The 17,500-nt window shown below is 31.5% G+C and overlaps 2 protein-coding genes across 2 annotated transcripts in view; one reads left to right on the plus strand and one right to left on the minus strand.

Moving 5' to 3' along the window:
* LOC107438333 (cell-death-related nuclease 7-like) overlaps nucleotides 1-11,692 on the plus strand; it is a 19,989-nt gene extending 8,297 nt beyond the window's left edge. The window contains exons 4-7 of the mRNA XM_016050605.3: nucleotides 3,383-3,538; nucleotides 6,594-6,800; nucleotides 8,617-8,879; nucleotides 11,542-11,692. Of these exons, the coding sequence (XP_015906091.1) occupies nucleotides 3,383-3,538; nucleotides 6,594-6,800; nucleotides 8,617-8,879; nucleotides 11,542-11,649 (734 nt within the window). The 3' untranslated portion in view covers nucleotides 11,650-11,692. The remainder of the gene's footprint in view (nucleotides 1-3,382; nucleotides 3,539-6,593; nucleotides 6,801-8,616; nucleotides 8,880-11,541) is intronic.
* Nucleotides 11,693-15,145: 3,453 nt separating this feature from the next.
* LOC122271192 (adult-specific rigid cuticular protein 15.7-like) overlaps nucleotides 15,146-17,500 on the minus strand; it is an 8,915-nt gene continuing 6,560 nt past the window's right edge. Inside the window, exons 2-4 of the mRNA XM_043051638.2 lie at nucleotides 17,490-17,500; nucleotides 16,864-17,383; nucleotides 15,146-15,414 (exon numbers count right to left, since the gene is read on the minus strand). The exon at nucleotides 17,490-17,500 is cut by the window's right edge and continues 97 nt beyond it. Of these exons, the coding sequence (XP_042907572.1) occupies nucleotides 16,883-17,383; nucleotides 17,490-17,500 (512 nt within the window). The 3' untranslated portion in view covers nucleotides 15,146-15,414; nucleotides 16,864-16,882. The remainder of the gene's footprint in view (nucleotides 15,415-16,863; nucleotides 17,384-17,489) is intronic.

Raw genomic sequence — 17,500 nt, forward strand, 5'->3', positions numbered from 1 at the left:
TTTTTTGTCCATAAACATTAATTGGTGTAGAATTAGCAGCGAAAACTGTTTGCAGAGGATTATTTCTTTTTTGAATATAATTTGCCGGGAGAATGGACACGTCGGATCCAGTATCGACCAGAAATGATAAGTTTGTTGTCCGGTCTCGAATGAACAGGCGACGCGATGTTTGTGGCAAAGAACATGTCGCGTTTATTCTTCGCCAACTCCGTTTTCCCGAAACTTACATGGCATAACGCATTTTCCTGGTTTACATTTGTTTCCAAAATTGCGATGGTACCAGCAAACAGATGAATCTCGTTTTTTAACACTATTACTTCTGTTCCTGCGATAAGGAGAACGAGAGCGAGAAATTTCAAGTTTGTCAATTCTTTCATTTAATTTTTTTATTTGGCGAAGTAATTTCTCTTCCATTGAATTTGAATCGTTTTCAGTTATAGAGTGGGTTTCCATGGGAACTGGCGTGACTTCTAATATCTTATCGGAAATGTCGGCTGCTTTTTCTAAAGTTAAATCTGAAACAGCTGCTAAAATCGTTTGTACTGATGTTGGCAAACGCTGCAAAAATAATTCTAACATAAGCTTTTCAGGGACTTTTAATGTTTCTGCACGACGTTTCATAATCCTTAATAGTTCGGAAGGCTTCCTGTTACCCAGTTCTTCACCAGACAAAAGTTGGCGAATTTCTTGTTGCGATGACTCGCCTGATCTAACAATTAATTCTGTTTTTAAATTATTGTAAGGATCTGTAGCATCAGGATTCATTAAAATATCTCGTACAATCGATGCAATCTCTGGCGGTAATTGAGAAACAATGTAATTATATTTGGTTATAGATTCTGTTATAGGTTTGGGAGATGCCAATCTAAACGTGCTTTCACACATAATAAACCAAAGAGCAGGATCTGATCTGTTATATAGTGGTATTTGTACAGCACTTACCTCAGACATGGCGAAAGAAGTCTGAATGGCGTCACCAGATTTTTTTTTTTCAAACTGAGATCAGAATCAAACTAAACAAAATTCTTGATGGGTATAATTAATATCAATTCAAATCGTCCGCATAGTCACCATTGAAGTGTTGTTTCATCGCTTTAATACAAGACATCTTATTCAGAAGGTTAGTAAGTAAGTATTTATTCATCGTTGCTGTTCTATCTTTTTCCTGTAGCTGTTGCCATCCAACATATAATAAAATATTTATAATCATCTCATTAATCGATTCAAGAATCGATTAATAATAATACTACAGGATCAACTGTGCTTAAGCTTAAAATTGTTTTTAAATGCTTGACTTTATTATTACTTTCAACTTTATTATTTTGGAAGCAATTTTTCACATTTTCAGCATATCAAATATACTATTAAGAAGAGTAAGTTTATATTATCAAGTTCCGGCTTCAGTTCATTTCGATAAAAATAATTCATACTGTATGCATATTACTTTTAAATACCCAAGTTTTTGCATTTTAAATGAACAAACTTTTTAACAAGTGCACAAACTGTTAAATTCTAAAATTGAGTTCATATTTTCGTTATATTTCTGTACAAATGGTTATCGAAGGCTGGGATAGCCTGGTTGGCAGTGCGCCGGATTCTCGTTCGTGATAACGGGAGTTCGAATCCAGCCGGCCGAAGATGCCCCGTGCAGTAAATGGTGACTGGCGCACGTTAAATCTCTCGGTCACAAAGTCCTCCATGCTCTCATAACAAATAAATACCCCTGGGGGTACTAAATTGGAGATTGATCGTTATCTGGTTCAGGTCAAAATTACGATCTGTAGATGAATGAATGGATGTATGAATGGGTCCACCCTATAAACGGGAGTGGCAGAAGTCGAATTCTCGGCCATAGATGGCGCCACTGGAAAGCAAGAACAATCACACTCCCTCTGCCTTAATGGCCGTCAACAACAACAACAATGATCATCGAAATTTTAAGGCTAAAAATTAGTTATTTTTCGATTTTTTTAGCTTAATTAGTTCTTTGCAGAAATGAATAGGTTAATTATTTGTTAATTTAATGTTGAAACTTACTTTCAAGCTTACAAACACGCAAACTTTTAAATTCTAAAATGATGTTTATATTATAGTCATATTTAAATACAAGTGATCATCGAATTTTAAGGCTTGAAATTAGTTACTTTTCGATTTTTTTTCTTTTTGCACCAAAAATTTAATATTATTTCACCAAAACATTTGTATGGTAAAATTCTGCATGCGAAATATTACTTATAAAATTTTCTTAATGTCACTTTCTAATCCAAAAATGATAAAACAAAACTAATTAACTGATTATCATTTTCTTCTATTATCACTGCTTGATTGACCAATAAATATGAGCTGTTCTGCATTCACCACCTTTGATGTATAATTTTAAAATCCTCATCAATAATATTAGTGAAGCGGTTGTACACACTACTAGTCACGAATTGATATCTAGAAAAAAAACAGCCAAAAACTTTATAAAAACAGCATAAAACACTCTCAAATTCAATCTAAGGAATGTGGAATCGAAATCATTCAAACCAATTTACGCTTAGTGAGACAAAGAGATTTTATCACCGTCTTTTACTTATCACCGTTTACTTATCATTCAAACCAATTTACGCTTAGTGAGACAAAGAGATTTTATCACCGTCTTTTACTTATCACCGAGATTTTATCACCGTTTTGTGGGTTTTCATGCTACCTGTATTAATTGACCTCTTGACCTCGGCTATGATAAAATTTCAAAATTCATTTTTGGAAAAGAATCGGAAATTATTTGTTAAAAGCAATGATGGTAAATCATCTCGAGTATAGCACTTTAAAAAGAAAAGAAGTAGGACCATCATCAAAAACAAATGTCTGTTTACTAGAAATGATGGGGGGGAGGCGCGATAGCTCAGGGAATAGAGCGTTCGCCTTCCAATGAGGTGAACCGAGTTCGAATCCCAACCATGGCTGGTCGATACGAATTCCGCATCTGGCTCGCACCAACCACAGTGTTGACATGAAATATCCTTAGTGGTAGAGGGATCCCCTTGCCATCAGACTAACCGTGGGAGGTTCTAGTGGTCTTACTCTCCATGTAACGCAAATGCATGCTAGTTCCATCAAAAAGTCCTCCACGAGGGTAAATTTCTCCCAATACTTGAACAAGGAGTTCTCTTGTCTTCTGGATTGGGTTCAAAATTACAAGGCTACGGAGTTGAACATTAGTAGTCGTAAACCCAAAATCCAGTTGACTGTTCAACGTCGGTCATAAAATAAAGTGATGGGCATTTAATTCAAAGAAATATTTAAAAAAAAAAAAAAACAATTGCATAGTTGTGAAATTAAATAGAACATTTCGTTCATAGGCATTGTTGTGAAATTAAATAGAACATTTCGTTTATAGGCATTGTTGCGTTTGATGAAAATACAGGTTTCTGGATGATGCACACCGTACCAAAGTTTGGAGTTATAAGCAAATATGAGTATCCAAATTCCGGACTTAAGTATGGCCAATATGCTTTTTGTGTAACATATGGTACATCTCAGTTAAACAAAATCAGTATGTTTTATTGTACATTTATAATATCTATTTATGATAACATCAGTTTTAATAGTTATAACAATTGTGGTTTTAAACTCCTGTATGTGAAAATTGCAACACCTTGAAGGAATCGTCATAATTGAATGAAATTTACTACACAGTTGACTGGTAGTGGTACAAATAAATGATTAAACTTTCAAAGCAAACAAGCAATAACAAGAGATCGAAATCAGTATTTTGTGTAGCCACCACGCACCGCAATAAGCACTGCTACACGACGTGGCATGGAGTCAAGCAAATTTTGAATGTCTGTCTGAGGAAGAGCATTCCATATAGTTTGTATGCGTACCCAAAGTTCGTCTGTAGAAGCAACAGGACGAGGATCACGAGCGAGGCACCGACCAACGAAATGACACACATGTTCAATCGGTGGCATATCTGGGGAATACGCAGGCCAAGGAAGAAGCTGTACCTGTCACAATGCAAGGAAGGATTGAACAGTCTTAGCAATATGAGGACGGGCATGGTCTTGTTGAAATACAGCGCCTGGCAAGGCTTGAAGGAAGGGAACAGCTTGAGGCTGTAAAACTTCACTGATGTACCGGTTGTTGTTTAGATTACCCACAATTCGTAGCAATTGAGATCGTCCATGATATGCTATGGCACCCCAGACCATAACTCCGGGTGTTCGTCCACTGTGGCTTTCGATAATGCACTCCGGAAGGTGGCGTTCACCGGCATAGCGTCTGACACGAATGCGGCCGTAATGGTACCACAAATTAAAGCGGGATTCGTCAGAAAACACGACACGCTGCCAATCAGCAAGCCAGTTCCTATGCTGATTGGCCCATTGAAGCCGAAGGCGGCTATGGGTTAGCGTGATGGTGATCCTGTATAAAGGAGTCCTTGCGCGCAGTCCACGCTGCAGTTGACGTCTACGAATTGACGAAGCACACAATGAAACGCCTGTAGCTATTGACCACTGTGCTGCCAGTTGTCTAGAGGGAGCCGTACGGTCTGCCAGCACCATGAGGACCAGGTGTCTATCATCGCGAGCTGACGTGACATTTCGGGGTCCACTCCCGGATTTCCGAGTTGTCTGACACTCGTCCGTCCACTACTTCCAAACACGAATCACTGTGCTTCTGTTACGCTGTACACGAGAGGCTACTGCACGATAAGACAATCCAGCTTCATGAAGGCCGATGATTCTCCCTCTTTCAAACTCCGTAAGTTGTTAAAATCTCGCTCTCTTTCGTCGAAGAAGCAAAAATAACGTCTGAGCTAACGTTTACCACTAGCAGATAACTACCGATAACCATAAATGCCTCGCTACAGCCGTCTATTTATTCGGATCCATCCGCCGTTCAGAGGGCGCTTCTCAGCATACGCATGCGCTACGGGTCTGAAATTCTAATCATTTGCATATTATGCTCTACTTTGCATTTCCTGAAAATTTCAGCTCACTCGCGTAAGTCCTTCATGGTGTTGCAATTTTCACAAACATGAGTTTATATTGCTCTAAAAAAAGCTTTAGTGCGACTATCTAACAGTAAATCTATTTTAATAGGTTAATTTATAAATTGCAGAATTTAAAAAAGAATCTAAATATGCTGCTCTTAAAATATTGTTTATTTCAGATTATTATGCATGCTTTACTAGATTAATATAACCTCAGTAAAGCTTGTAAGCACATTCCACTTACTGTTACATTTTGTATTACTGCGTCCAAACTAAAGGATTTAGAAACTATAAATTACGATATTGTGTAGAAAAATGTGCAAAAAGTACGATGAAATTAAAAAAAATTAACATTCAATGATAAAATCAAAGATTATTAACTGATAAACTTGTAAGGAAAAAAATACCATCGCAGGAATGCAATTACAGACTTGAAATTTGACGCACTGATAGGACTATTTCTGTTCATGAACTTAACACAAACTTTTTTTAAAAACAAATTCTAATTTGTTCAAAGAATATTGCAATTTTAAGTGCTTTTTTGTAAGTTTTTCTCCTATTTTCTGCTTTATCTAACATTTTGTTTTGCTGCAATTTTAAGTTCTTTTTTTGCTAACATTTTTGCTTTTTATTTTTTGCTTTTAATAACGTTTATTTATCCATTGTTGCATAAAAATATATTTGCCTTTCTCTCCCTCGAGATCTTTATTTTATAAGCTCACACTCAAATTAATGTCAGAAGTAACAAACAAATGAATAAATAAAATTAAAAAGAAATAAAGGTAGAGATTTGATATTGCCAGATTGAAGTTTTAACATATATATCGAATTTTTTAAAAATAAAAAGGATTCAAGAAAGATAAAAACCGTTTTCGAATTTGAATTATTATTTCCTACAAAGCTATTATTATATAATGTTAACAAGTAGAAGTTTTTTTAATTGATTACGTTTTATTGTGTCATGCATTCAGTCTTCATAAGCCTAAATATTTTTTTTCTCTAAATACAGTTGATTATTTTACGAATCCAAGTAATCGTTCATTTAGTTACGATTAACATTCTATCAAAAAGTTCTTACATAAAATTTTTATAATTATATATTTTATACAAAAATTGATCTTTCCCTTTTGAAAAGTATCAACTTTAAACAAAAAATAAATATGAGGCAACCACAAGGTTCAGGGATCGAAGCGCGGTCAGAGAGTGAATTCAACCACTCTTTTGAATAATATTTACAAAATATTATTATTAAATTTACATTTTTAGCATGACTGAAATTTAAACAAAATAAAACCTTATTATAACTATTATTTATTATTTTTTTGAACTTCGCATGCTCAAATCCACATTTCTTACGTCAACGTGATGGTGTTCTTTAATATTAAATTGCTGACAATAAACTTGAAATTTAAGCATTAAAATGAGCTGAACTGATTCACTTTTACTACAATATTAGTACCAAGAGCCATAGTTAAAAATAACGTATTAGATGTCAATAATTTTAAAATGAGCAGACTACAAACAATTGGATTTTGATACTTAATGCTTTATAGCATACTTTTGTTGCCTATTTAGCAGTTTCAATTTATAATTAAAAATAATTACATTTCAGGCGAGCATCTTTTGTATTGTAACCCTGATATTTACCTTTACAAAACTTCTGAAAGTGTTGTTCGACAACTAACAGAAAATTCAAGAACATTGTTCAGTGAAAAACCAGCTTTTATCCACAGTTCACCATTTCTGAAAATCTCTACGCTTCAAAGCATTGGAAATCTGGAAATCAAGTCATTTGCAAAAGACAATCAGTTGCATCAAGGTAATATTCTTTTTTCCACTTATATATGCTAAATATTCATTAAAAATTATTCACAAGGAATTAATTATTTCTAGCTATTCAATTAATTACACTGGGCACACATTGTTTTGTTGCGTTTATACAAATATTTCATTTTGCCTAATTCTTGTATAGGGATTTGAAATATGAAATTAGTTTTACACCTAAAGCTACAGATTTTTTAAATGGCAATTTCAGTCTATCTTTTGTTGAAATGTGTAAGTTTAAAAATGCTATATATATATATAGCAGGGGGTCACGTAAAAGTTGCTATAATTTTTTAGGGGAGTCATCAAGATTAAAATTGCGTAGGAAATGTCATCGTACGGTGCTAGGGGTGCTTCCCTATTATGATCCGTTCAGATGCAGACGATGAAACAGTTCATAATATGGGAAGAGCTCCTAGCGGTAATGATGACCTTTCTCTTATGCAATTTTAATCCCAATAATGTGCCCTTACTCCCACAAGAATTTGTCGCAACATTTATGCAACTCCCAGTTTTAAGCAACGTTTCTAAATTTGAACATTTCGGCAAAAAATAGACTAAAAATGTCATTTAAGAAACTGCAACTTGGAGATAGAAACCGATTGCAATTTTGAAATTAACCGTGTGAAAATATCCAATATCTGTTAAAAATCTAATCCAACAGAAAACAAAAAAAGAATATTATTCCATATAATTCATAATAATACATATTCTAAAACATTCAAACAATTATTAGCAATAAATATCACTCAAAGGAATATTCGCCAATGATGTATGCAATGATATTCTGTTAAAAAGCCATTACTATTCTATAGCTAAGAATTTCAAATAATTTAATCTTTAGTACAAATCAAATTTTATAATTCTTGCGCTAATAAAATAGCAGTCCACTCTCAAACCCTATTGGTCCAAAATTGAACTATAATTTCGGTAATCAGAGTCAAATTTATTGCTATCTACATTAGGTGTTTAAATTGAGTCATGTTTCCTTGTTTTGTCCATGTTTCCTTGTTTAATTTCAATCATTATAATATGTAATCAATTCCTTTTTTAAAAAGATACATTTTCTTATTTTTTAAAATGGGTATGCAACAAGCGGCTTTAAAGGTCTAAATAAAATTTAGGTTGGTGCATATGAAATGTTGAATTTTTAAGTGAATATCTAAAACTACATATCATTTTTCAAGCTGTTTAGTTAATCAAAATCATTCTCTTCAGTACACTTTTCCCTAACGAGATTTTAATACATAGATGATTTTTTGAGGAAGTTCTGGTTTTTTTAAGACCAATAAACCCTGAAATGGAATTTTTCAGAACATCTTCATTTTCATTCTGTTTTACCCATAAAAACTGTTCGATATGTTCAAAAAAATAAATCTGATTTGAGAAAGATCCGGTGTTTAAGCTCATTAATTGTAATTTATTTCTCTATCCAATTTGTCCTGACATTGATTCACCTGCATGGTGCCCATGATAAATTGATTGTTAGAAAAGCTAGATACATTAGCTCTATGAGGTTTTTTTATTGAAAAAAAAATAGAAGCACGAACTATATGTTTCATTTTGACGAAGTTTGTTTCTTCGAAGAAGTAACGACAATTATTTCGTCACTTGGACGAAACTTTTGCTCTGAGACAACGGACTAGGCTTTGTAAAAAACGAAGAAAGTTTCTTGAAATTTGAATAATCATTTCTTACAGTGTTTCTAATCACCAAAATCAATCTTACTTTATTTGCTATTATTATCAAAATTAAGTATATTGTTTGTTTTTTTTACTTTATTCAATTAACTCTTCCTACTTTACTTTCAGATTTGTCTAGTGATATTATTGCACCTACCTTGAAAACTTCTTTGATAAGTGAAACATGGCAAAATGGAGCTGGTCATGCTTTACCTGCATCTTGCCAAGGAAAAACACATGTTCTTGATGCCAAATCAATCAAAGTCAATACCATTGATAAGATGGGGGAAACTCAGAGTTTTCCTTTTAGTTCATCCGATGATCACAGCAAATGGGCAGTGTCTATTGAAACTGATGATGACTGGATATGTTTCGCTGATTTGAATAGAATGGTAAGATATCACATACCCGCACAACACAGGGTGCACCGCACTTTCTAATGGAGGAAGCTATAATTATTTAAGCACTGTCTAGATCAGGGGGGGGGGTGAACCTTTATACACTAACGTGCCATTTTCTCTAAAAAATTGCTTGATGAGGTCATAGACGTGCCGTCAAATAATTTTGACTTCGTGATTATTGGGAAAATAATAATACTAAATACTATCAACTCAAAACTCTTTATTTACATTGAAAAAAAAATTTGCAATGTCTCAGTTATACAAGTAATTCAGCTTAAAGTAACATCAATGTGACTTCTGTTGTTGCAGATTAGATGACCAATAACTTATATTAGGTTCTAAGATGTTAGTTTAAGCAGGACTGTTGATTTTTTTTGCTAGTTATTTATTGTTAGCTTGTTTTTTACGGTTATTAATTGTTGTTTAGAAATAATTTTTTTATTAATAATTGTTTAATATTTTGTTTGTTTTTTGTGAATTTTAATTTAATTGTTACATATGCTTCATAGCGTAATAACATTTGTGTAATAACAATTCATAGTGTAACAACAATTGTGATTGGTGGAGTGCCCAAAATATTGTGTCGCGTGCCATAAATGGCACGCGACACAATATTTTGGGACAACAAGGAAAAACTGTTAGCAACGTGCTATGAAACGAAATTTAGTTTTGTTTCATAAAAAGTACAATATATGCTGGGGAAAATGAATTACAAAGTTATAGAAAAATCATAGACAACATTTTTCAAAAACTATTCAACCGATTTCGCTATAATTTGGTATTTCAATGACAATGGGATTTCACTGACGCAATTTAAAATGATGTGCAGAGTATACCTTAATATTTTTCGACAATAATTAAATTAAATGATGAAAAAATAATAAATTATCTTTAGAAAATTATATTCTGCATGAAATTTTCTTCAGATAAAACAGTTATATATGTGTGATTTTTTTATTGTTTTAAATATTTTTAGAGATATGGGGAAATACGCAGAGAGTAAAACATTTATTAAAATACTTAACATCGTTAGGATTAATTACAATTGTTAGGTAACTTATGCCCGTAAATGTCGTCGAACACGACTAGGGCTCTTCGCAATTATAACCTGTTTAAAAAAAGGAGAGAAAAAAAGGGAAAAACATTTCAAATTGGGGAGCAACATTTTCGGGCATTGCCTTTTTAATCCTGATGATGTGCCCTTACAACACTAGAAGTTTGTCGACCCTCTGTTGTATAAGACGTTTTTTGCATTTCGATAAAAAAAATAAACTAAAATTGTTATATAAAAAGAAACACTTTAGCTTTTAGAGAAAGAAACTGATTGCAGATTTAAAATCATTGATACGAAAGTATCTAAGATCTGTTAAAAAATTCTCATGTAGCAGAAAACAAAAATGGTTTAATTCCCGAGTGTAATCATCCTCACAGCTTTTATTCAAAAACCATAGTTCAGCTAATTTTATTCATTCTATGCACACGCCAAAAACAAATTCAGAATCAGAAGCCGCTTTAGCCCTTTGAATTCCGCTGCCCGACATCTATATATATATTTCTCTTACACGGCGATAAAAAAAAAACCTCATTACAACTCCCCGAATGGCAACGCTAGAAAATCAACCAATGATTGCCTCTAAAAATGTCACATGCCAAATCTAGCTAAGATGGCTCAACATATAGCGCTTTTAAAAACGGAAACGGAAATAACCAGGGAGAGCATAAGCTAGGTAGAAGTCTTTGTCGATAGATCTCTCTTTTAGTTTTTTGTCGAAAGCGCTTTTTTTCACGAATATATATTATTACGAATTTATTTGACAATTTTTGATTTATATCACGAATTTATTTGTTTTACTAGAATTTATTTGTTTATGCAGGTTTTTCCATTGCAATTCACTTATTTCAATTTTTAATAGGCTTAATTATAGCCAAAATTTTAACCTTTTTAAAGAGGTATCAGTTTTAGAAATTTTATCTTAAGATTTTATACTATAGCACATTTCTAATAGATTTAACGAATTGCATGTCATTTATTTGAATTCAAATTTATTTTAAGGACTCAGTATATACTGAAAAGATGTAATTTTTTTTTTTTTTTTAAAGTTGTTATATGGATTTGAATGATTGTTTTGAATTCTTAGAATTTTGTGCATTTGCAATGTACCTAAGTTAGTAGCGAGCAAAGTGAGCTTGGTTTGCGAAGCAAACCATTTGAGACTGCGTAGCAATTTTCGGGGGTTGGCGAGCGTTAGTGACCAGGGGGCGTATTATTGTTATTCCTAAAACAATAAGAAAAAATTTTTATTCACATTAAATGTATCCAAAATAATTTGTACTATTTTTTAGTTAGTGTGCTCTCAGCTAATGAACTTTATACATATCATAGCTCGAATATTTTGGGTAATAAAAAAAGTTATTATACACATTAAATATATACAAAATAATTTGTACTATATTTTGGTTAGTATACTCACAGCTAATGAACATTATGCATATCATAGCTCCAATATTTTGGGTTACTTAGCTAATAAAAATTAGGAAGCGCTGTTCTCTCTAGATTGCATTTTCGATGCTAAAAATTCATTTCATTAGTAGAAATACTAGTTTAAAGTATTTATTATTACAATTATTAATATTTTTCTCATCGGTTTTGCAGGAATCTCAAGAAAAACGTGGCGGTGGTGCATTATGTTTTCAATCAAGATCTGTGTGGAAGCAGTTTCACGATGCTGTAGCTGACACTGATATGTGCCCAGACGCATGATTTCAGGATGTTATTTCAACGAAGATTAAAGTGCTTACCAGACTCTTGTTGTTCTAACTTGAATTTTTAATTTATCTTTAGCTTTTGCGACATAATTAAACACAAAAATGAACAAAAAATTTAAAAAACGAAAATTAGAAGAAGATAATAATATACGATTTTCTCGGTTTGTTTAGAAAAAAAAAATCTCACCAATAACTATTCAAGGCAATGACTTGTATTCAGAAGGAAAAAATTAACTGGTACCTGAGTAAATATTTCAGTAAGAATGATTTGACATGCAGTGGAAAACATTGTCTTCATAGTTTTTCCAGTACGTAGAAAACTGAACATTTATCTTTGGTGGAACAGTAGTTTCTCATAAAACCCTACAATGGACCATTAAATTATTCATTAAAAAATTTTAGTCAAATTTTAAATTAAATATTTTAATTTTGAATCAAATTTTAAAAGGATACCTTAAATTTTCTTCTAAGACTTACGGATGCCTTAAACTTTTCTTCTATGTTTTAATTTGGAGAACATCAGTGTTTTACTTTCACATTTATAAAAGTGAAAGTCAAACCTAGAATTGCCTTAAAATTGACCTAAAAAATAATAATTGTAAAACGGGTAATGAATTTAAACACCGATTCAAATAAATTTATCTTAAAGGTAATAAGGTATTATCATTGATTTACGTTATAATAAGATACAAATATTTTAGTTTCAAACTCTAAATTTAGAAAACAAATCAAAAACGTAGTAATATCAGAGTATAATATGGAAAATAAATATTATAAATTGATCCCTTCAAATTTAGTATTCGCGATCGCAACGCTCGAGTACGCCGTCTAGCGGGAGCCTGTAAATATCAGACATTAATTTATCACGTTTTCATTTAGTTCCATCAAAGTCATTGACAGAATCAGACGCCATTTTTTAGCAGCAAATAAGAAACAAAATTTCCCTAAGGAAAAGGCCGAAGAACTTGAAAAAAATCTCCAGAATATTAGTAAATCTTTCAGGAACAGAACACGCCAAACATTTGAAGAAAAATTCCTCAATAATTTTTAATTTCTATTATCAACAAACTTGCAACTGATGACTTCCGATTTCGGATACTGTTACAGATGTGTGTATTAAGGTAAAATGCATTTCTTCTGTCTTCAATTCATTACGAATTAAAGTGAAGTCAACATTGCTTTCGTCATTCCAGTGAATAAATATGAATTCAGAACATACAGAATTGTAATAGTTATAGCATATTCTTCTTCGTTATAGAATAGTATATATTTCTGTATCCATATAATTCGGAAAACAACAATAAAAAATTATCCAAGTTACTTGAAATAGTGCCATTTGTGCTGATTCTTAATTAATTTAAATCGTTTTCTTGGTAAGTTTTTTTTAATTTTGAAAGAATAAGTTCAACTAGAATTCAGCTATTCTGTTTTTAGCTACATATTCAAATTCATATCAATTATAAAATTTTGCTGTGTAGTATGTTATCTAAAAGTAATGAAGGTATAAACTATGTATCTATTATTTGAGAATAAAGTTTTCAAACAAGGAACTTATCATTTTGGAATTCTCCGGGAATCATAAATCAGGTAAGTGCAATGATTTTTACAATAAAAAATTTGCTTGTAAATATTTTTTTTTCATTTGATGATGGTTCTCTACAGAATGGTTTTTTACGTCTGATTAAGAACTATAAGAATAATAAAAAAAGAAACAATATGAAAGTTTTTATTTCAATGTTAAGAATTCTTAAAATCGTTTTTTTTATCCTAAGAATTCTTTATTTTCCGTTTTTTAGTTTATAATTTTTTGATAAAAATTGTTCTCAAAATACTTTTTTTGAAAAATTAAATGGTATAACATTATGTGTTTATGTATACTTCTTGTATATTCCAATGTTTGAAGTAATATGATTCAGAAAAGTATGGAATAAAAATTCGGTACTTACGTATTAACGCCACCGCCGCTACAGATTTGGCGGTTTTTAAGTGCCGCCAATCTACACTTAAAATTTTTGCGACAATTCATAAAATAAAACACTTTATTTAAAATCAAAATAGTCAATCGGATTTCGGTGGAAAATGAGCCGATATAGAGTTTAGCATAGATTCAAAACAATCATATCGCCATATGAACTCTGATAAATAAGATTCCAAATGAAATAACATTTCCAAAACGTACGTTTACCAAGATAAAGTTTTATGTTGTGGGAATTGGTACATTTTCGTTTTTTCGGTAAAATATTTCCCTCCTGAAAAAATAAAATTGCATCTTGTTTTGTTTTTGGCAAATCCCAAAGACGAATTTTCGTAGCACTAAAAATGGCGACAAAAAAGAATTGTTTTTTTTTTTTTGTTTCGTCAGCATTCTTTATTTTACGTTTCTTAGTTTCTAAATAATGATTTTTATTGAAACTTGAAATTTTTTGATAAAAATTGTTGTCAAAAAACTTTGTTTACAAAATTAAATTTCATAAAATTATGAGGCTTATGTATACTTTTTGTTCATTTTAATTTTTGAAGTAATATGATTCTTAAAACTATAGAATGTAAAGTTTAAATGGGCCTTTCATGTTATATCATTAAATTTAGTAATACTATTTCTCGGGCATTAGGTTTTAACTCTTATAAGAATATACATATTTTTTTCTGTTAATGTACAAATATTTTTCCGATGTGTTTTGGATATTCCTTCTCTAATAAAAAGAGATACCATTTTGTTTTCGGTTGTACAAGAAAGAAGATCAAGCATTTTTCTTTTTTAAATTTAATAAGCCACATTAAAGAAGGAACGTTGCAATGCTACACGCTACATTAACGACGTCTCCAGAGTAACTGAATGACGGTTCATATAGAAATCGCAGGTATGCGTCTCATACAACAACGCCCCCTATAGTTCGTTGCGATCACGAATATAAAAATATTTTACAGGAAAGCAAAACCTTATAACTTTCATTAATTTTTATGCTGATGACAACCAAAAGAATAAGGAAATTAATGAGGAAAAGCGGGATCCTAGCTTATAATAGTAGGACCAAAACATTTATCGACGATAATGGATTATCATTATATTTTTATATAGAATAACAAAAAACACCTTATGACTTTCATTAATTTTTTGCTGATGACAACCAAAAAATTAATGTGGGGAAACTAGACCCTACCATATGATTTTTCGACCAATGAAAATGTACCAATAATAATTAAAAACTAGGACTCCGTCATGAGATTTTTATAAGCAGCTAAATTTTAAAATAAGTTAACATAATAAATAATATAAAAATTAGGATATTTTATTTAGTATTCAGGATATTTTATATTTCATATAAAATTTGACCAGCAAATTTACTTTGAATAGCGAACCTTTTTTTTAAGCAAACACAAGTTTACCTTAAATATGAAAACTGAAAAAATTCGGACTGGCTGAAAACTCTTCATATCGAATGAAGTATTAGTCTTGGTGAGAGTAAAAAAATGAAAAATGCAATACAAAATACGGTTTAAAAATTTTTTATTTACAATTTCTTTACAATAACAAATTTTGAAACACCATTGAAAATCAAAAGAAGTCTTAAACTGTATTCATAAACAATCCACAAAACCAAACCAAACAAAATAACAGAATTTACATATTTTCGTAAAAGCTGTATTGTGTTTTCCACCAACTGCTGTCGAGATGATTTTCAAAGGTATATCAAGTTAAAGTAAAGAGAATATTCCATCTATTTATAACAGTGAAGAAACCATCAACTTTCCAATGAATCTGTAAAAAAAAAACGAAATTGCATTTAAAATTTTTACTTCTTAAAACTAAAATTATCATCTTCGATGCTACATAATAATGAGAAGAGCTCAATACCTTGCTAGGTATGGAAACTGAATTAAATTTTATCATATAATCAATGGTTACTATAGTTTAACTATAAATTATTTAGTAATTATTTAATAGCTTGTATATTTACTATTACTGCTATTATTACTAGTATAGTTGTATTATTTACTAATTATTAACAGTTTTTAGCTGTCAATTGATATTATTTCATTGATAGTATAGTTTATTCTATTAATGCGAAACTCAATGTTAACCCAAGTTAAAAATTATTTGAACAAATCTTGAAATTTTTTGGTATACAAATATGAGCACCATATTTTTGCGAAAAAGTTTACATATGTCAAGAAATATTTGTAAAAAGATTTCAAAAATAAATCATTTTTAGATCAAAATTCGCAATGCTCGGAGCGCATGCAGCTCTAACATAAATAGAAGCATTGTGAATTATTTTTTTTTTATCTTAATACTTTTACAACTAATATTTTAATGCAAATTGATGTTAGTTTACTCTGTAAATGCAAAACTTATAATATATAGAATACAATTTTTCAAGTTAAAAATTATTTAGACAAAGTTTGTAACGAATTATTACGAACTAAAATTCGAACAATAAATTAATACGGAGGCTATTTGATTTCTTAAGTTTTAAGTAGTTTCTCTTAAATAAGTACTTAATAAAAACCATTTGAAAAATAAATATTGGGACTAATTTTTTCATTTAGAGATCCTGGGTGTTCCTTAATGACCGTCCTTAAAATACATTTTTGGAATACACGTTAAAAAATAAAGGTTTACATATATTTAAAATTTTCTTATTTTTTCGATTTAGTTCATTAAATCAAACGCAAATTCAAATTAATATTAAACATTTACTTATTTACTTAAAATTTAATGTTAAACAAGTTTTTGATTGGAACCCTCAGGGCAATAGAAAAATGGGAAGATCTAACGATATTTGGATCAGGACGATTGTAAACTAATTGATAACAATAGGAAAAACATGGAAAGAGGCAAAATATCTGGCCACAAATAGAGTGAGATGGAAGCTATAATGGAAGCTCTGTGCTCCAATTCAGAGGGAAAAGGAATATGTGTGTGTATGTGTGCATTTATTTACATGTTATTTTTTATTTAAACTTATGATTAAACATCTAAACTTCTGCCATATTAAGATACAGTTTTGAATATTATAACTGCATTAGTTCGTCTGAATTCATTTCTTTCAGCTTTTTTTAAAAAAATAAGCATCAATTCTTTCCTTAAACAAAACTGCAAAGATATTTTTAAGTCATAGGAATGTAAATATATCTCAGCATAAATATAAATAATAAAGTTCTACATACATATATGTAATAAATAGTAGATTAGCACAAAACATACCTTTGCAAGTTTTTAACATTTACAGATGAGCAAGACCGTGTCCATATCCAAGTCCGTGTCCAAGGGCCAGACCATGTCCATATCCAAGACCGTGTCCAAGGGCCAGACCATGTCCCAGAGCAAGACCATGTCCGAGAGCATGACCATGTCCTAATGCGAGTCCGTGTCCCAAAGCAGCACCGTGAGCAATGGTACCGCCATATGCAACAGCAGCTAAGGGAGCTGCGGCTAAAACTGGAGCAGCAACGGCGTGAGCAACTGGTGCTACAGGGGCAGCATAAGGACTTTTGATTACAGCTGCAGCTGGGGCACTGGCAGCAGTTCCTGGTTCGTTGGTATGAACAGCAGCACGGAATCCATGAGCATCAGCTACGTAATCTACTCTACGGGCCCTTCCATCATGGTCAGCCAGAGTGTATGAACCTCTTTTGTTACCATGGGCATCACCTACTTCAGCTCTTGAGTTAGTTGCACCAGCTCCGTTTGCGATGCCATAGTTGAAAGCATAGTTGCCAAAGGCCTATAAAAAACATAAATCTCTGATTTTCTTATAAAGTGAGATTGACAGAAAAAATTCGTGTATTATTATTATTATTATTATTATTATTATCAAAATAACAACTTACATCCTGAGTTT

The sequence above is a fragment of the Parasteatoda tepidariorum genome, chromosome 6 (genome assembly GCF_043381705.1).
Source record: "Parasteatoda tepidariorum isolate YZ-2023 chromosome 6, CAS_Ptep_4.0, whole genome shotgun sequence".
NCBI lineage: Eukaryota > Metazoa > Arthropoda > Arachnida > Araneae > Theridiidae > Parasteatoda > Parasteatoda tepidariorum.